This window comes from Microtus pennsylvanicus, chromosome 12 (genome assembly GCF_037038515.1).
Source record: "Microtus pennsylvanicus isolate mMicPen1 chromosome 12, mMicPen1.hap1, whole genome shotgun sequence".
Taxonomy (NCBI): Eukaryota; Metazoa; Chordata; class Mammalia; order Rodentia; family Cricetidae; genus Microtus; species Microtus pennsylvanicus.
The window spans coordinates 45,809,977-45,830,762 of record NC_134590.1 but is presented as its reverse complement, the minus strand read 5'-3'; the positions used below and the strand labels follow the sequence as shown (position 1 = coordinate 45,830,762).

General features: G+C 42.4%; 1 protein-coding gene across 1 annotated transcript in view; it reads left to right on the top strand.

The window, feature by feature from the left end:
- Zcchc4 (zinc finger CCHC-type containing 4) overlaps positions 1 to 20,280 on the top strand; it is a 40,437-nt gene extending 20,157 nt beyond the window's left edge. Inside the window, exons 6-13 of the mRNA XM_075943544.1 lie at positions 1,016 to 1,088; positions 3,097 to 3,247; positions 4,581 to 4,681; positions 11,414 to 11,535; positions 11,773 to 11,848; positions 14,302 to 14,353; positions 14,813 to 14,957; positions 19,426 to 20,280. Of these exons, the coding sequence (XP_075799659.1) occupies positions 1,016 to 1,088; positions 3,097 to 3,247; positions 4,581 to 4,681; positions 11,414 to 11,535; positions 11,773 to 11,848; positions 14,302 to 14,353; positions 14,813 to 14,957; positions 19,426 to 19,480 (775 nt within the window). The 3' untranslated portion in view covers positions 19,481 to 20,280. The remainder of the gene's footprint in view (positions 1 to 1,015; positions 1,089 to 3,096; positions 3,248 to 4,580; positions 4,682 to 11,413; positions 11,536 to 11,772; positions 11,849 to 14,301; positions 14,354 to 14,812; positions 14,958 to 19,425) is intronic.
- The last annotated feature ends 506 nt before the right edge of the window (positions 20,281 to 20,786 follow it).

Here is a 20,786-nt window from a genome sequence, read left to right as displayed (position 1 = left end):
AGCTGGTGCTCTGATTCATTTTTGATGGCATTTTAAAGTAGTGGTTAGAATAGAATAATTCATTCAGTAAATAAACATTCTTCTCTCCTGACACAAATTCAGCAAACACTAAATGCTCATACTTCTTTCAGGATTACATTGAGAAATATATTTTATTAAACTAATTTGTATTAGACAAGGAAAACTTTTGCATTAAGTGCTTTTTTTGTTAATCACAGAAGAAATAATAGCTGTTAACAGAAATGTTGACTTAATATTTCCTTAAATTGATTAACCATGAGAAACTGGAGAGATGGCTCAGAAGGAAATATACTGCTCTTGCAGAAACCCACAGCAGGCACCTCACAAACACCAGAGGCTAGACACCTCTCACAAACCCATACACATAGACGCATGCACATAGTTAAAAATAAGATTTTAAGAAACTACTAACCAGGAGAGACATATCTTAAATGTACATACACCGCGAACTTACATTGCACGATATGTCTAGCCCAGTCGTTTATGTGTCGTGGTCTGGTCCATAAGAACATGGGTCTTGATTGCTGGTTTTGTGGTTCAGAGAGTTGACCATGGGCTTCAGGAATACCAATCCAGCAGGCACTCTGTCACTGAGCCCTACTCACAGCCCTTACTTTGTTACTTGAGATGGGGTCTCGCCAAGATGCCCTTGAACTCACTCTGTAGCCCAGGCTGGCTTTAAACTTGCAGTTCTCCTTCCTCAACCTCCCAAAACACTGAGCTTACAGGCCTATACCATCAGCTACTTGGAACTTGTATCTTTTAAGTATGATTATTCTTTGGTTTTGCACTGGCTTACTTGGGAAAATAAATTCAGTATGTACTGTTACAGACTCACTTAACTTTTTTTGTAAAGTATTCTTCATTTTTAAAAAAACTAAGGATGATGAAATTTAATCAATGTGATTTTGGGGTTTAAAATCCTATTTTAATGTTTGTTTATTTGCTATATCATGTGCCGGGGTACATCATTTGGTAATGAATTGTTTTACAGGTATTCGCAGTTTTACCTGGAAGATAGCTTTTGCCGCTACAACATGTTCAACCATCATTTCTTTGATGGAAAGGTAAGATTTATGGCCATCATCTCCTTCTGTTATTGTTGATTAACACATTCGAGAGCACCTTTTTGTTATAATTATCTTTTAGTGTATCTTCCCTGTTTTGTCTAGTGGTGCCGGGGATGGAATGCAGGGCCTCGGGTGTGCTAGACAGGTGCTCCACCTCTGAGTTATGCCAGTCTCCCTCACTGCTTGTTACTGAGCAGCTAGGAGGGAACCGCTGTTCCATTTTCACTGTTTTCCTTCCGACAGTGTCTCACTACATCGTCTGCCTAGCCTGCCGCTCACCACATACAATAGGTTAGCTTGGCCGGGACTTAAGGGAATTTTCCCGCCCCTGCCGTCTAAGTGCAGGAATTACACTTGAGCGTGCCACACTCAGCAAGGCCCACAGGGCGCCATGGGCTCTGACTTCGTTAACCTTTCCTGCCTCACCTGTCCTTGTCCTTGCTGTTTGTGTTGAGGATGCATGCTGTACACCACAGGGCCTTTGCCCCAACTGGTCCCTGGCTTCTTTGCTCTGATGACTTTTAGAGCTGTGCTCCAAATCACTTCCTCCAGCCTCCCCTGAACCCCTAGCAAGGGCAAATTCTCCTTTGTTTTCTACCATACTGTAATTAAATGCATATTCCAGACAAGGACTGTATGTGAACTCCGTACTTTTCTCTTGCTTTTCCATGACCTAAAGTTGTTATTAAAAAAAATAAGTAAGAGCTGGGTATGCTGGCTCACTGAACCTTTAATCCTAGCGCTCAGGAGGCAGAGGCAGGCAGATCTTTGAGTTTGAAGCCAGCCTGATCTACATAACAAGTTCCAGGTATGAAAGCCACCAAACTCAAGGGTCGTGATGAACAGCAGTTAGAGTTAGGTGTGTGCCATTGTTCCCAAAGGGTATCTCTGCATTTGAGAACTGATTCCATCCTTGTAGAGGACGATGGGAACTGAAGCCACCTACCAGCATTTTTTAGCTAGGCTAGTGACAGGAAGGAGGCAGGGGGTGGACTCTGCAGCCATTCCCAGGTGGCAGTCAAGGCCAGCCTGCTCTGTGGACCGCTCTGAAGAATACAGGGCAGGGGGAGGAGTGAGGCCTAGAAGTGCTGTGTTGTTGTGGCTAGTGGGGTACTGATGTGGGGTGGTTGGTGACCATTTAATGGGGGGGGCAGGGAGGCATGAGATTAGGGTAATGGGTGAGGAAGTGGGTTTGCATCCTTGATGTCACATTACTAGGCTAAGTACAGTCTAAAGTTCCATGTAACTTTAAAAGCTTGTGCTTTTTGAATGCTGAAGGTGTTGATTTGCCAACTGCTTCCCAGTCAGTAGACTAACTAGTAGTACCATAGTGATACTATGATAGGTGTAGCTCTGTCGATGCGCTCAGAGCAGAACGTGGTAAACCTCCTAGCTGTGGTTAGTTTGGCAGCTCCTGGAAACACCAGCAGCCTGGTGGGAAAGTGTGTTACTGGTGCAGTTTTCCAGGACCAGATGGGGTTTGCCATTTGTGGGCTTGCTGTGCATGGTCACCTATGTCTGCTGCCCACCTAGTACTCAGAGTGTGCATGCTTACCTGCTGACTCGAAGCAGTTCTTAAGCCGAACTTGTGGCAGTAGACAAGACAGAAGCAAAAACCACAGTTGGCCTCCTCGTGTCCTCGAGGCTCAGCACCGCCTCTGCTCCTGTTTGTTGAATTGAATGTGTAGGTTGTTTTCACGGGTGACGGCTTTCTCTTTTTTGGGTTACTAAATTTAGTTCTTTAATTTAACTATTTGAAATGTGTAGTTGTCTGATAGTGATGGTATTTGAATTTGCAATTTAAAAACCTGCTTATCCAGGGACCCAAAGATAAAATCTGACGTGAGTGACTGAGAGACTTTGGCTGTCACTGAGGGACTCTGCAGTGGCAGGGTGACTTGATGACGTTTCCAGTCCTGAGAGAGACCAAGCTTAATGCATCTCCCAATAGGATAAAGGGCTGCTCTCTGGTTCTAATTTAGAAATGACTTTTTATTTGTTACAGGCTGCCCTTGAAGTGTGCAAGGCATTCTTACAGGAAGAGGAAGGTGAAGGAGTGATTATGGTGACAGACCCTCCTTTTGGTGGCTTGGTTGAACCTCTGGCTATTACATTCAAGAAGTTAATTGCTATGTGGAAAGAAGGTCAAAGCCAAGGTACTTTTTTTTTTTTACTTTAAATTGCTGTAAAATGAGCATGGGTTTATGTATCTGCTTCCTGTGAATACTAGCCAAGCCAGCACGGATGCAGTATGCAGCTCCTGGACTCTTTAAAAGCGTGTTGATTTGATCATGGCAGACTCGTGATCCTGGGACACTTCCTTTTACCCTACTCATGTTTCCGAAGGGCTTCTCAGTTACACGGTTGCAAGGTTATGGAGCATTGTGAAGCACAACAGTTACTGCCGTCATTTGTTCAAAAATGCTTAGTGGCCGCTGTGTGCAGGCGCTGCTTAGATGCTAAGACTAGATTAGTGAGCTCCGTGGCCCTTACTTTTCCCTTCCCTAAAGTTTTTCTGTTGCTGTGATAAAGTCCATGACCAAAAGCAACTTGGACAGGTAAGGGTTATTTGACTTACACGTCCTGAATCACGGTCCAGTGAGGAAAGCCAAGGCAGGAACCTAGAGGCGGGAGCTGGTGCAGAGGCCATGGAGGAGGCAGCTTACTGGTTGCCCCCCACCACCACAAATGGCTTGCTCAACCTGCTTTCTTATACATCCCAGGACTTCCTGCCCAGGAGCGACGCTGTCCACAATTGTCTGGGCCCTCCCGTATCAACCATGAACCAGGAAAATACCCCAGCAGCCAATCTCATGGAGACATTTGCTCAGTTGAGGTTCCCTCTTCCCAAATGATTTTAGCTTATGCCAAACACCAGAACATTATCATAAACACCAACCAGAACATTATCAACCTCAGGCCCAGAGCCTTGAATTTCAGCATGACTTAAACGGAGGTTGGACACCCAAGTGGGCAATGAACAGTAACAGAACATAGACTCCTAGCTCTAGAGATGGGTTAACAAGTGGGGAAATTTCTCAGTTTGAAGTGCCTGGAGACTTCAAAGTGTTTCATTCCATTATCCCATTAGTGAGTCCATTCAGTTTTAGATGCAGCTTCTAGCCTGTGAGCTGCTAAATTCCACGAGTGTCCGGGGCATGTGGTGAGGCCTCTCCACTAGCTGAGCTGTAAGTAGTGTGCTTCAGGGACAGAATTTCCAGGATTGTTAAATACCACTTATTATTCGCTGCTCTTACGATCACTAATCAGAAGGGTAAAGGCTGTGCAGTGTTTAGACATGTGATATTTCCATTAACCTTTGGGAATGCTCAAGGCAGAATGGCACTGTTGTAGGAATTCCCTTTCTGTATGACAGACATATGTACTGAACAACTGAAATGTCTATTGAAAACTTTAGTTCTGTTTTTAGAATCGATTTCTTACTTTCTTTTATGTATGCATTTATGTTTTTTCTGTGTGATTCATTAGATGACAGTCACAAAGAACTGCCCATTTTCTGGATATTCCCCTATTTTTTTGAGTCCCGGATTTGTCAGTGTTTTCCAAGCTTCACCATGCTGGATTACCAGGTATAGTAACACCCTGTCTTCCGGTGCGGCTGGGGAATGGTTGTGCTGCTGGAATATTCTGATAAGACTAGCCTTTGATTTTAGTAAATTAAGGTGTTTTGAACTATATAAGCAACGAAATTATACTGTGTATAGGCTACTTCTGGCTCCTAATGTCTGCAACTTCTAGGGTACTTGCTAAAAATACAGATTCTTGAGTATGCCCACTCAAAACAAAACAGAACACCCTTGCCAAATAAAATCAGAGAATAAAGTCCTAAAAAAAATGCTTTTTCAGGTATCCCAGGTGAGCGCAGAGTGCAGCTAGGGTTTTAGATCAGCTGATCTACTCTTTGGTTGGCACCAGCCCCAGGAACACATGGGAATGTTGCTGTGTTCCGTTCACAGGTTATCGGAAAGTAGCGGGGTGTCTAGAGCAGAGGAGATCTGTGTGTGAGTGTGCCGGCCCCTGACGCGAGCATCTCTGAGATTACATACAGGCCAAGGCCCAGAAAGTTCCACTCTGCCCCTCAACTTGTTTATTTCCTGGGGTTCTAAAGTTAACCCTGTTGTCCCCAGTATTTGGTGTGTTCACCAAGTTAGCCCTGTTTCTTCTGTGGACACAGACATTTGTCCTTTTGAGATCTCAATAATTGACTGACTGAAGTTTTCAGCCATGAAATTGTAAACGTCTCTCCCAGCTGTTGCAAGACAGCACTGTCTCTCATCTGTCTGCTCTCAAAGCCACGTGCCGTCGTGAAGATTATATTGAAGGGACGGTGGGGGGGGGGGCTGCACCTGCAATGCCAGTTTTAAAAGACTTCCTGGAATTCTTCTCTGTTCTTAAAAGTACATACTTTTAGAGGTAGCTATATAATCTTTATTTAATAATTTCTAATTACTTCCTTAACTGACTGTGCTGTCATGTCATTCTTATGTTTCTTCTGTCTTTAAGGCACTACAAATGAAATTGCTGTAAGCATTTCTGACACATAGAATTTTTACATAGTAGAAATTTTGAATATTGGATTATTTTCTCAGGTGTGGTGGACATTTCTGTGGATGTTGGGCCATATCAACAGGGTCCTTTCCAAAAGTGGGTAGTGTAAGCCATTTCAGCCTTGACTTCTAGGTAAAATATAGCCTACATCATGGTTCCCTCCACAGCTGTTTCAAGCTTACAGGGTTTTGTTCTTGTTTGAGGGAGGGCTGTTTCTAGAATTGGCATTTGCAAGGCAGACACAGCTGACTTAATCTAAAGTCGTTCACTAACTAAACTGGTTCCAGTCTCAGTGGCACCTGCTGCCTTTGGAGGAAGTGGTGCCCTGGTGTGATGGTTGGCGCACAGTAGGTTTCCCGTGTATTTCAAATGATTGAATGAAAGGATCACAGACTCTAGCGTCAAGGCCGTCTGGGTCTTAGTCTTGACTCAGCTGCTTAGGTTCTCTGACGCACTCCTATCTGTGAATTGAATGTGGTGATAGTGGTGATGATGGCGATAGTGCTGTTAGTAGCTACGATGACAGATGGCTCATGAGGTAATGTATGGACAGTGGAGCATAGAGTCCGGGCTGTTGTTATCAGCACAGTCATCATTCAGGTAGTCCCAAGTAGGCAGAACTTTTTCTCAGCCTTTTTCCCCCCTGTATATCTGTGAACTTAAGATTGGATAACACAGGTACCTGGAAGGTGGTTGCATCTGTATACAGAGAAGTAGCAAGAATTTGAAATGGTGATGGGGCAAAAGAAGGCAGCTCTTTAATAGGGTAGATAAATTATGTTAATGTAAACTTGACATTTCCATGTCTCTTTCTTTGCCTGCCTGTGTCATTAGGAGAGGGCTTTGGGGAATAATTGACAGCCTAACCTTACTGGAAATAATTGTGCAGTTCACTATGTTATTGAAAAAAAAGTTCAGGTTAGAGCATGTGTATCTGTCTGGGAGCAAAGCAGTGATTTTCATAGAACAGAAGCCACCCGCTGGAAAGAAGAATGAGAATAAGATCTGTGAGACAGAACATAGCACGCCTGAGGCCCCAGGTTCAGTCCCCAGCACCGCAGACAAATCTAAATCAAACGAAAACTGCGTGTCTCCTGTCCTGCATTTCAGGTCTTTTCACATAGCTCCAACCCTGCCCCAACCGTCACCAAAGCCACAATAAGACTCCAAGTCACAACATAGTAAAAAAGTTAAAATAAAATGCCATAATCACTGAATCTCTTTTTAGGGTTAGGGAGGGTACTTTTCAGATAAGTGGATGGCTCAAATGCTGCAAACCTTCATGAAATATAAATCACAAAGACTTCAGCAATTAAGTACTTGATAAACAGACAATAAAATAGTTATTAGAAACTAAGAAACCTAACTGCAACTTCACAAAGGGTGAATTAGGAAGGAGGTGAATTCCAATTTAGAGTTAGAAGACTGAGTTTCAGCACTGCCTGTAGAGTCATGTGACCTGGGATGATCAGCTGGCTTTCCAGATCTCTGTGCCTCACCTGTAAAGTAAATGCCTGGAAGAGCAGAGGGACCGCAGACAGGCTTCCCTCGCAGCGTCGCTGAGCCTGAGACTCCTCTAGTAGTGACTGTCTAGATCTATTCAGAGAATGCCAGACTCATGTGACAAGCTAGCAGGATTGATTAGTGATGTCTGCAACAGGATGAAGAGCGAGGATCTGGGTCAGGAGTGGTAGTGTTCATGTGAGTATCATATCCCAGTGAGATGGTTTCACAGTTCAACCCTCCTGGAATGTTCTCTCATGTCTCTTCATATCCTAACATGGAATGCATCTTATGTGTTGAAAATAGAGCTATTTGCTTTGAAAAGCTATTTTTTTTATACTCAGCCTGTGTAGGAAACCTTTTCTAGCTTATTTTTTTACAATAGAAAAGAAAATATTTTGATAGGAATTTTGAGAAATTATTGAATATTAAAAGATGTCAACTTGGGCATGTCTTTAATTTCAGCACTTGGGAGGCAGAGGCAGGCAGATCTCTGTGAGTTCCAGGCCAACCTGGTCTACATAGTGAGTTCCAGGACAGCCAGAGCTACATAGTGAGACCTTGTCTCGAAAAAAAAAGGGGAAAAAAAAGAGGCAACCACATTCTTGAAACTTAGTGTGTAATAAAGACTTAGTAGGGATTGAGTAAAAAGCAGGATGAGGTCTATGTGGGAATTTTAAGTGGGGGTTCCAAGGACATGAGGTTAAGGCTGACCGTGGCGGTAGGAGCTGAGGCATGGTCTTGAGACCTTAGTGAAACGATACAGAGCAGTTGTTCGAATGCCAGGGTGGCCCGGCGTGCTGCCTGGAGCATAGTAGGTACAGCTACGGCCTCAGTGTTCCATATAACTAGTCTCAGTCTCATGTTGCGGAAGATATTTGTGTATGGCTCAAATTAAAAGTTGGGAATTGCAGAGATTTTTGTGCTTTCCCTCATTTCTATACAGTACTTCATCACATTAATCAGTTCTGTGGGAGAAATTTTCCGTATGAAAATGCCTCTCATCATCATTGTGAGTGAGATGTCAGGGATAATGATGGGAACATGGTGGATCAGCTCTAGCACTAGCGAGAGGCAATTTGCAAAATTGTGTTTGCTTTACAGCACTTCCACGGGAGGTTTATTTGTGTGGATGAAGCTATGAAATATGGATGTATGTTAGAGGTACATTAATTTACTCTAGCAGCATGCGTTTTACATACCATATGTTTATAGTTAATTAGCACAACAAACCCGCATTTAAAAATAATAATAATCTCAATTAGGTTATGCAAAATCGAGCAATCAGCCACCTTCCTGACACATGCATTCTCCGGCTCCTTGGGAAGCCATAAAGAAACTACCCCCTCCATCTGCTGGTATAGTGCACAGAGCGTCCCACACAGTAGAGTCTTCCCACTCTATAACTACCCCCTCCATCTGCTGGTCTAGTGCACAGAGCGTCCCACAGTAGAGTCTTCCCACTCTATAACTACCCCCTCCATCTGCTGGTCTAGTGCACAGATCGTCCCACACAGTGCTGGTATAGTTTCACAGGGCATCCCACAGTAGAGTCTTTCCACTCTATAACTGGTCTAGAGCACAGAGCGTCCCACACAGTAGAGTCTTCCCACTCTATAACTCTCCAGCATTCAAAATCTTCATAACATTCTCTTGGGAAGAATGGTTTTTCTTACGATACTCGCAAGTTTATGTGCAAAATATCTTTTGTTGAATTTAATAAGGTGCCACATGTATTTGAGTTCACAAAGGAGTGCACTGGGGAGACATTATCAATTTAAATCCCTTTAAAAGAAAATTACTTCAACTACTATTTTAGGTTGATTTTTTTAAGTAAAATCTATTTCCGTGTCTTGCCTCTAATAGGTAACATATATTCAAAGGGTTTTGGAAGTTGGGAAGAAACGTGGAGGTTACCTGGGCTGACTTCCCGATGTAATAATCCTCTTTGCCAAATTCATGACAAACACTCATCCAGCTTCACTCGGATGCTTTCGGGGCGCAGAGCCCCACAGCCTTACAAGGCAACTCAATTTATTTAATAGCTCTAATCGTTAGAGAATTTTCTCATATTGAGATAAAATATGCTCCCCATTAACTTCTAACCATTGCTCTTGGTTCTATTCTCCCAGGCAATAAAGGATAAGTCTAATTTCTATTCCATATGATACCCTTCAGTTATGAACTAGCTGTCAGTTCCTCCCTGTCTTTTCTGAGCAAACATCCCCAATTTGTTAAACTGTAAATCCTGTTCATTGCTATTATTTTCAGTAGAAATGAGCCGGTTTTATCAGTGTCTCTCTTAAAATGTGGGAACTGAGCATAGGGCTGCAAATGCCATCTAACTTAGTCTGCCCTTGTTGGGATGCTGTGCATAAGTAGAGGTCTCCAGCCACCCTTCATGGACCATAAGGCATGACTGAGGATGCCCCTGTTGGCAGCCAGTCAGAAACCCTGGGGGCTTTTCACCTGACCCTTGCCCTCCCCTCATCTCATCTACTTAGCTTCTGCTCACTGCTGGAGCTTGTTAGTGAGCCTTAGGGAGTGCAGTTACTTGTAAATCTGGTAATACTGAGTTAAACCAGAGCTGTGGAGAGAGGCAAGCAGTGTAACCTTAAAAGCCTGGCCCTTAACAGTTGGTTGAAGTGTGGAGACCAAGTATTCAGCCCTAAATGGGACTTTTTTTTCCTTTTGATATTTCAAAAAGCTTCTTTTTACTTGGTCCACGACTTTGTGGGTGGGAGCTCCAGGGCAGTTACAAAGCTGCCTAGTGGCTTAAAAGGTTCCGATGGAGGTCCTGAGTCTGGTGGTGCAGAGTGGAGAAGGAAGCCCTCTTGGAAGGCAAGGCCTCCTAGTCATTGAAAGTGAGCCACTCCAAGAGACACTCTGTGCCCAGAGATGGATGCCTGGGGCATTGCTGTCTATATTGGCTGTGGCCTAGCCAGCCTGCGGAGCTTGGTCAGGTGGTGTCTCATCTTCTTGCTGAGTTTCACCTCCTCATCCAGGAAGTGGTTTTCCAACAAGTCACAGAGGTGAGGGTCTGTGCAGGCAGGATCCAGGGAATGCAGGTCCAAGAGGGCCTGATTCGGGTTTTTCTTCAGGGCCAAGGCAGCTTCCATGGCCTCCTGGGTTTTATCCCACTCCTCTTGAGATGACTGCTGCCCATCCTAGAGAAGTGCACCCCGCGATTGTTCTGCATCTTGAATTGGTGCTCTCATAACCTGAGCTCATAACCATGTCCTGGCATTCTTGGGGGTGATCTAACCAGTACTTCTCAAACTTGAGTGTGCGGGGTGGGCTTGCTAAAACCAACTGCTGGGCCCCACTCCCAAAGTTTCTGATGAAGTTGGTCCTCGGTTGAGTGAACATTTGCACTTCTAGCAGGCCCCAGGTAATGTTGGTGTTGCTCAAGTTGTTGAGTATTACTGAGCTAAAAACAAAAACAAAACAAAAAAAACAGATTTAGTAGCTATGGGATTTACAACAGACCAAAAGCCACCCTGAGAATGTGCGTGGGTAACAGGCTGAAGGAGGACAGGGGGTTTTGAGTATAAAACAGTGCTTGTTGGCCTGTCCAGATAATCGGCTGAAATGCCAAGTTCCGACGTTAGGGGAGGTCAGTGTTGGTGTGGAGCGGAAGCACGAGTGCGCTCTCTTCATCTTCTGCCTTATACCAGACTCTGGGCTGAGTATTGACCCTCACAGCAGCTCTTAACGTCGGGATCCGTGACCCCTTTTACAGTTTAAAAACATTCACAAGGTTGTCTAAGGTCATCTAACAAGTGACAGCCCTCGTCTGGCACCTAACCTCTGTCCATTGCAAAGTGAAAGGACAAGTCAGGGGTGGAAGGCCAGACTGAGGAGGCACTTTGATTTGGTGAATGACAAGCATTTCTCCAAGGAAGTGGAACATCGCAATGACACTGGCATCTTCAAACGAAGGCCTTGTTTTTAGCATCAGAAATAAAGTTCTTAATTACAGACCAGACTTTCTTATGGAGTCTTTTAGATAGAGTTAGAGTCATTTCCCTGGCCCACCAACATGAGTGTGTTGTAACACATCTTCCCCTTGTTGTAATGAGATGTCCCTGCCATGGAGGCCTCTCGAGGCTGGCTGTGAGTAAACTTGCTTTTCGGAGTTTCTTATTTGCTACTCGCTTCAGGCTGTATCTTGGCATCAGTTTGTTTATTGGTTAAAGGGGCTTAGAGAATGTTGGCTCATTTGAGTGAATTTTCTTTTTACTTTCTAGGTAGACTATGATAATCACACACTCTACAAACATGGAAAGACAGGTCGAAAACAGTCTCCTGTGCGGATTTTCACCAACATTTCACCCAACAAAATAATCCTTCCTGCAGAAGAAGGGTACAGGTGAGACCACTTTGAACTTCCTAGGTCATCTGAAAATGCAATTCTGTGTACCTCACAGTAAAATGCTTTCAATATTGAATCAGTTGGTTCTTGTATTGCTCTTAGATTTGGTCCCGAATTTCACATTGAATTGAATTCTGATTACCTCCAATTTTTGGAGCAAGAACCTTGTTCACTTTGGTCTGTTCTGTGAATCTCAATGAATCCATGCAGCTCCTTTTTTGTTTCTCTCTTTAGATTTTGCTCTCTCTGTCAGAGATATGTTTCTCTTGAGAATCAGCACTGTGTGCACTGTAATTCCTGCACATCCAAGGTATAGTTCTCTTCTGTAAAATATTTTTATGTGAGTGTTTGTTGTATGTTAGTTTGATAATTTTATTTCTCTTAAAATGTTTTGTTGCCTGACGGTGGTGGCACACACCTTTGATCCCAGCACTTGGGAGGCAGAGGCAAGCAGATCTCCGTGAGTTCAAGGCCATCCTAATCTACAGAGTGAGTTTCAGGACAGCAAAGCTGCAATACAGAGAAACCCTGTCTGGAAAAAAACAAAAAACAAAACAACAACAACAAAAAGTTTTGTTACTACTTGAATTCATATGTATTATCACCTCCTATATCTTAATATAGTAGTACCTTATTTCTAATTAAAAATTTAGTAGTCTTAAAAATACCTTGTGTGTGAAAGGTGTATATGTGTAGGCACATGAGGAGGTCAGAGAACTACTTGCAGAAGGCGGTTTTCTTCTTCTACCATTTGGGTTCCGTGAATCAATTTCAGGTCATCAGGCTTGGTGATGCCTTTACCACTTAGCCATCTCTCCAGCCCTAAAACAGGCTTTTTAAGGTACTTAATTTCTTTCATCATTGTAAATAGCTATTTCAATCATTTTCATATGGTACTTACCAAGAGTGTTTCAAATAAGGCACTAAGTGCTGAATTTATATGTCTGTTGAGGGTAAAATTACGATGTTTCAAATCAGGCATTGGACCATTAGGTAGCATTGCCGCTCTGATGAAGCAGTGTTGGTAGCATGTACCGTGCACTTTGTATGTACCAGGCTTGTTCCTCAGAGCTTTGCGTGGGTTAACACTGTAGTCCTCAAGTAGCCCCCGAGAGGTGGGGTGGTTACTCTCTGTGGGTTAACTTTAGTCCTCAAGTAGCCCCCGAGAGGTGGGGTGGTTACTCTCTGCTCTTTTACAGCTGCCGCAGAACAAGAGACCTGTCTCCTGTTGATGGGTTTAGTTCTTGTGCTTTTCTCCAGAGCCTTTGTTTTTGAAAGCGTTTTAGATTTGCTGCACGGTGAAACAGAAGGTACTGAGATGCGTATATCCTTCCTATTCCCCGCACAGCCTTCTTTCATTAGTGTCTGGGACTGGGGTATACCTTGGGTGACGGTTGATGAACCCACTTATTTTTCGCCCCAGAGTCCATGTTTTACTTTGAGTTTCCACTTTTGGTGCTGTGTGTTTTTTTTAATTGGGTGAATATATATAATGGCTGGCTTCTGCCACCCTGGGGTCATGCAGAGTGACTTCACTATGTTCCCTGAAAAGCTTCTATGCACTGCTTGGTCACCCTTCCCTTCCCTAACCTCGGGCAACTGATCTTACTGTCTCTATAGAGTTCTACCTTTTCCAGAAAGTCATAATGTTGGAGTCACTGGCTTCTCAGCTGAAATGGCCATCTGAAGCGCCTGTCTGTCTTTCCATGACTAAATGGCTCATTCTTGTTAAGGACTTACCCTTGTCTGGGTATATCACAGTTAGTAACCATTTACCTACCGAAGGACATCTATGACTTGCCGTTGTCTGGGTGTATCCCAGTTTGTAACCAAAGGACATCTTGCTTACTTCCTACTTTGAGCAATAATGACCAAGCTTCCTGCTTATTTTTAAGGAGACAGGAGGATGACCTCTCAGCCACTTTGTTCGTCTTTACTCGGTTTACTCAGAAAGAACATATGGAGCTTAACTTTTCTAAACAGCACAAATCATTTTCCAAAAAAAGTTTAGGTTCATACAACTAAAATAAAAATAGTTATTTTCAATTAATTTAGAATGGTTTGTATTATGCTCAGGTTGTATAAAGTTTAAAATTGAGGGAGAAAAAACTTATTTAGAAATATGCACATGGGTGATAAATATCAAGACTAGGGAAATGAGGGTCACAAAACTCAGAGCAGGTCTATCCAATGGGAAGGAGGAGTGCTGTGGTGAGAAGCCACACCGGGAGGTTTTCGGGGCTCAAGAGGCCCCAATTCTTGATAGGCAGTTACTTTAATATTCGCAAAGTGCACATATGTATTGAATGTACTTTTCTAGGTATGTTTTATTTCACTTTTTAAAAAAAATAACTCAAGTAGTAACCTGTAATCTATCTTGCTAAATTACACGAAGCTCTCAAATATGAATTTCATTAAGGGCTATGTAGTATAGAGAACATAAAATTATGGAATCATTAATTCTCTTGAAATTTTCATTTGCGTCCTTCTTTGTGAAGATTGGATGGCTTGAAGCAGAGTGGATTTTCAAGATCATTTGGATAAATCTAGTTTCATAGTTAAGGAAATTGAGGCCCATCAAGGAGGCATTTGAGTTAAGTGGAGAAATGCATAAATTAGAATCAGAGTATTTAATTGTGAAGCCCAGGAAAGGGAGAAATAGGGAATGAATAATTTACACATATTTTAATAAGACATTTTAATTTTTAATTGTGGAACTTGGCTTTTATAACGAATTGAACATTTTAAAATTTGTTTTTGTAGGATGGCAGGAAATGGAGCCATTGCTTTCTCTGCAGAAAGTGTGTAAAGCCTTGTAAGTGTCCGAGATCCCGGGAAAACATGTTTAGTTCTGCTCACGTAAATAGAATTTTTATTATATTCATAAAAGGAAAATAATGCAGAGACCGACATTGACTTTTGTAATTACCTGTACACAGTCTTTCACAGGAAAGCTGACTACTAGCCTATGTCAGTGTGGCATCTGGCTCCACTGGGCACTGTGCCTCTGAGCCAGCCTCCACTGTGTGTGGCAGCTGCTGTCAGCTCATGATGTATTGGGCAAGGGCTGAATTTGTTTGCTTTATAACAGAAGTTACTGGTTTATGTGGGATTCAAACACTTCACCTTGATCTCTTTAGCCAAATTAAAATGAGCTAAGCCCACCAGCTACAATATTTGAAGTAAACATTATTCCTGTAGCCTACCTCAGAAGTTAATGAAATGAAAAATCATGTTAATGAACCTCTTCTGAAACTCAGTTTTTCTCTTACAGCCTGGATCCATTGTAGCACCTGCCATCGCTGTGCGCTCCCTGATCATTCCTGTGCGGGCCCTAGAGATGGCTGCTTTATTTGTGGTGCATTGGATCACAAACGCAGCAATTGTCCCAACATCGGTGCCTTGAAGAGAGCTAAGAAGTTAGTTGAGATCTTTTACTTTCTAGAAAAAAATAACCAAAAGATTGCTGGTATCAAGTTTTCCAGGAGCTATGTAGCTTTGGGGCCTGTCCTGGAACTAGCTCTTGTAGACCAGGCTGGCCTTGAACTCACAGAGGCCTTCCTCTACCTCCTGAGTGCTGGAATTAAAGGTGTGCGCCACCACCACCCAGCTGAAGTTGTAATTTTATTGTAATTGTAATTCAGACTTCACTGAATGAAATGATACTCGGGTCCGGCTGTATGCGAGGACCAGGGCAGACACCTGGTGGCAGGAGGAGAAAGGCATCTTGGATGGAATGGAGCCGTTCCATAACAGAAAAGTGTGAATTCCAAAGCAGAAAAGGGCTGAATTGATTGTATTATAACAGGAGTTACCAGTTTATGTGGGATTCAAGCACAACAGCTTGATCTCTTTAACCAAATTGAAATGAGCAGAGCAAACAAGCCAGAGTATTTGAAGTAATGCTAGTGCTAGTTAGTTCTGTAAATTCTGTCACCTCTTATGAACATTTACATGTGCTTTCTGCTTAAATAAATAGCTAAATGCTATTTCCTCCAAGATTGTTTTCACATCTCCCACCAACATTTGACAGTCCAGTTGCAGGGTGGTGGTGGTACATGCTTTTAAGACCATCACTCGAGAGACAGAGCAGGCAGATCTCTATGAGTTCGAGGCTAGCCTGGTCTACAGAACCAGTCCCAAGACAGATTGAGCTGTTTGTTACATGGAAAATCCTGTCTTGAAAGAGAAAAAAAAATCAGTAATTATAGGATGTTTAGAAACAACTGCTGCTGTATATATACCCACTGGGTTATTGCAAGTGATATATTTCTATTTGAACTATGTTTGAGTGATTTGCCTGCATGCATGGCTATGTGTCACATGAGTGCCTGGCGCCTGAGAAGGCCAGAGAGGGCATCAGTTCCCCTGGAGAGGGAGATAAAGGCTATTGTGTGCTTCCACCTGGGTGCTGGGCAGTGAACAGGGAAGAGCGGCCTGTGTTTTAAACCACTGAACCATCTCTCTAGCCCCTGAATGCACCTTTTTTTTAAAAAATTAAAATTAATGATAGGAATCACATCTTCTTGTTTGAGTGATTTAAATTAGAAAACAAGATAGAACCTTGGTGTCACATACTTTGTGCAGATGACTAAATAGATAAATTTAACACTAGGTGAAAATTGAGATTGTGGTTAAAAATTTTGCCTGATGATATTGATGAGACAAAAAATTTGACAAGTATTTGAAGTTTTTATTATTATGATATATGTTATATATCATAGTATATATACTATATATACACACACATATAGTATATATATATACACATATGATATATATGTTATAGTTGTTTCTGTCTATTTATTTGTTTATAGCCAGAGGGACTTTTTCCATACAGCTCCAGTCTGTTGAACTGTGATTCCTATTTAGAATGCCTTTTTCATAAACTTACTTTGTAATTATTTCTACTGAGTAGTTCAAGGTAGAAGAATACTTTTAAAAAACTCATTAAATGAACCAGGCAGTGCTGGTGCACACCTTTAATCCCAGCACTTGGGAGGCAGAAGCAGGTGGATCTCTATGAGTTTGAAGCCAGCCTGGTCTACAGAGTGAGTTCCTGGACAGCCAGGGCTGTTAAAAGAAACCCTATCTCAAAAAAGAAAAAAAAGTGGAAAATTTTGTAATTTTTGTTTTTTTTACCCTTAGAAGCCTTCAATAATAAAATACAACCCATCTATCTGCCTTTGGTCTAGGATGAATGTATCATTTACAGTGTAATTTTGAGTACAGTTGGGTTAACGTGCCTTTAATTCTTTGAATTAATGCATATGAAAACTGAATCTTCATTTTGGTGTGCACTTTAATTTTGAGACAGTTTTGCTGTATGGTCCAGAGGCCTGGGACTTGTGATGTTTACTAATGGATTCTAGTCTCTCTGCTACTGTTGAGAAAAGCTGGTTTAGCCTGGCATAGTGGTGCATACCTTGAATTCCCAGCACCAGGGAAGCAGTGGCAGGCAGATCTTTGAGTTCTAGGCCAGCCAGGGATATATAGTAAGACCCTGACTGAGAAAGAAAGAGAGAAAGAAAGAAAGAAAGAGAGAGAGAGAGAGAGAGAGAGAAAGAAAAAAGAAGAAAGGAAGAAAGAAACTAGTCTGTTTGTTGGAGTGTTTAGTAACATTCAAAGAGTAAATCTTTTGTGGTGTAATGTACCTGGTGGTCCTTAGGTGGTATTGCTTTCTTCACTCAGAGAACTTTTTTAGACTCTGTCTTTGCCTTCTAAAAAACCTGCATAATGAAATTGACAAAAATACGTAATTTTTTTTAAAAAAATTATCTGTATGACTGTTTTGCCTGCACATATGTATGTGCACATGTGACTGCCTGGTGTCTGTAGAGGCCAGAAGTGCCCTGGAACTGGAGTCATGGATGGTTATAGCTGCTGCGTGGGTGCTGGGAATCAAACCTGGGTCCTCTTGCAAAAGCATCAAGTCCTCTTAACCACCTAGCCACCTCTCCAGCCCTGACGAATGCGCTTCCTTTATATATAGCAGTTGTTTTAAGATACATTTGAGCACACCATGGCATGCAATATTTTTTAATCCTAAGCATTTTACAGCTGCCTTTTGTATTTTGTTTTTCTATGGTTAAATTTTTCTGTGGCTGTGAACTAACTAAAATGGTGCTGGCTCCCTCTTGTGGTGGAAGCTCATTGTGTCAGTTACATAAATCCTGCCGGTTAGAGGACAAATGCTAGGTCAGGATAATTTTAAGGAAACGAAAATGATTAATTTTACTCAGCCAATTCACCCGCGCTCGCATACTTAGCTCTTGAAAGTTTTGTTTATTTACATTACAAGTGAATGCTTTTAAATTCTTTTCCTTCTGCTTACTCCCTGGGGAACTCTGGTTCATTTTTAATCCTGCTTATGAGTAGATGAACCAAAGAGAAATTTAAAATTTGAATAGAGACACATGGCTTCATTGATTTTTCTATTAGAGATTATACTTGAGTTCATTAAATTTGCTAAGTCCTCACTTATCAGGAAAGAATCCTATTTTAAGAAAATGACTGGTTGAAAGAAGAGGTTTATGTAATATGCAAAGAAACAATAAAAAGTGAAGTTTTGGGGGGCTGCTGGTGCGTATTCTCAGGCCATGGCACAAAATATTGACGCTGTAAGTCAGGCAGAACTCTGTGAGTGGCAGGAAACCTCCGCATAGCTGATGTCTATCAGTGACCTGTGGGGCTGGCGTTCTACTAGCTAGTAGTCACTGTCAGGAGAGCATGGAAATAGTCTAGAGTCAGACTGGCCCTGCCCCTTTCTCCTTGGATGATTCTAGAACTTCAGAGCCTCAAGTTTTTCACGTGAAAACAATTAAGGGAAAGGGAGAGATCTGCTTTGCTAAGTTCCCTAGCTTGTTGACTTTCAAGACTACGCTCGCTCATTTTCTATCCCCACACCAGACACATACTATACTGTACTGAGGGAACAAGAAGGAAGGCCCGGTTTGGCCTCCTCTGGTTAGTCAGCTGACTCTTCATGAAGCCCTTTACCCAGGTTTGGTTCTGGGAAGACCAAGCTGCGCCTAGCTTGTTACATCTTATGAGAGTCATGGCTTCTGACTCTTGAGACTGATGCTGCCAAGTAGTCAGGCCATTTCCAGGTAATGCCCAGTGCTGTGAGTGCCAGCCCAGTCCTCGGCAGAGTAAATGGCTCTGCCAACATAGAGAGGAGAATACACAGTAATCTTGCCCATAGGCTGTCTGTATCTTGACTCTGAGACCAGCAGGGCAGAGGACCTGTTCTGTCTGCTGGGCATGTCGTAGAGGGGCAGTTCCAGCCTGTTCATTTAGAGGCTTGTTTTCAGGAAGCTTGGGACACAAAAGCTGGGCATCCCTTGACTTGCTTGCTGGCATTTTTACACCTAGGAGGGAGAGGAAGATTAGCATTGGAGCTTTAGGAATGGTCCCTCTTCCGTGTGGTCATTTTTTTTTCCTATTGTGCTGTTTTATTTTCTGCCCCTGCTGACTGCTGCATGTATTAATCCTTTTCTTTAAAAAAAAAAAAAAGAAAAAGAGAGAGAGAAATGTAATTGGGGGATTTGGAAATGGAAGTGCTGAGTTGAGCAGTATAAATGTAGCAGAGAGACAAGCCCATTGGTGTGGCTGCTCACTTCTGTGGCGTGTCTGTCCTGAACAGCGTGTTCTAAATCTGTAGTAACCATCTTTTAAAGAAATGTCTTCGGAAACATTTTGCTTGATCAGGCCTCTGTCTATTTCATTGTCGTCATGGTTAGGACACCAAAGATTTATGCTTCCTACACAGTAAATTCTTTCGTGTCTTCTATTTCCCTATTTGGTTAGCCAGTTAATTAAACTCCAACGTAATTACATAATTCACTGTGCTCATTCCATAAAATAATTTAGCACCTTGCTTTTCAGAACTGTCAGAAAGCAGAAGCAAAGAAGAAGTAATAAGAAAAAACAGAGCCACTGAAGGACAATCCATGAATCACATCTGCTCCAAGAAGAAAGAGGAGGGAGCAGGCCCATCAATAGCCCTGCTCTTAAATGTCCAGTGAGTTGAAAATAAGGAAGATTTATCGTCCAACCTTTGATGCCATTTTCTCCAAGTGCCACACTGGACTTAAATCCAGCTGCTTTCAAAGACATGTGCCTTCCTGAGCTCAGGAACAGGCAGGTGACATTTGTGGGCTTCAAGTTCCTTCAGCAGCCTCTGCAGACCTGGGAGCTTTCTACCCTCAGCAGGTTCCCTGGTTCTGGCTGCATGCTTTTTCCACTCTTTAAATCCCACCAGTCTTTGTTTTGGCTTCTTTTTTTCTGAAAAATGGGCATACAGCGTATGTTTACATATAATACCAGATATTAATGCAAATGAAAATTCATAGTTTTCCTTATGTCAGGCTTTTGTTTTAATTTAAATATGAAACTATTTTTATAAAATGACCAAGCAAGACATTGAGGCACATCCAGCCCATGACCCACAGGCCATGTATGTTCCGGGTTAGCTATGAATCTGGCCCAACACAGAATCATAAACACATTTAAATATTGTAAGACTTTGTGACTTTTTTCATAATCACACAGTCCTAGAGTAAGAACTTTGTAGATGATGTCATGCTGTAATGTAGGTTGGACATGCCCAGACTCAACAAAAAGTATGATATATAAATATTTAAAGATTGTATCAGAATATGATGGGGTAAATTGTTATTAAAGTCTTGTAAAGATGAAAAGATTGTAATTGTTTTATTATTAAATCTTTATTTTTCAGTACTTTCCCAGTTGTCTGTATTATTATTATTTGCATTAACCAATTGATATATTGTATGTGTGCCCGTGTGTACCCTGTGTGCCGCAGCGCGCATTTGCGAGTCAGAGGACAGCTTGTGAGAGCCTGTTCTCTCCACCGTGTGGATCCTCGGGGTTGACCTGACGTCATCAGGCGTGGTCTTATGGTGTGGCTCACTCAGATGTTGGACGGATGCTTAGGACTGTGACTGCCCTGCCATTTCAGTGTCCTTACCCACGCTATAGTTTCTCTGAGAGAGGAGCTGGTACAGAAGGCAGGAGAGTGATGAACCCTCATGCCCATTGAGGAACACTTCCTGACTATGTGGCTTTGGTCATATCTCCCTCTAGAAGCCTCTGTGTCTTCAATGTGGCACTGGAAGCATCTCATACATGTCACATTTGGTTTGTGACTAAGACATATGTGCCCAGCTCTCAATTTTCGGTAGTGAGCGAACCATGTGACCCCAGAGGCCAGATGCTTGTCTTTT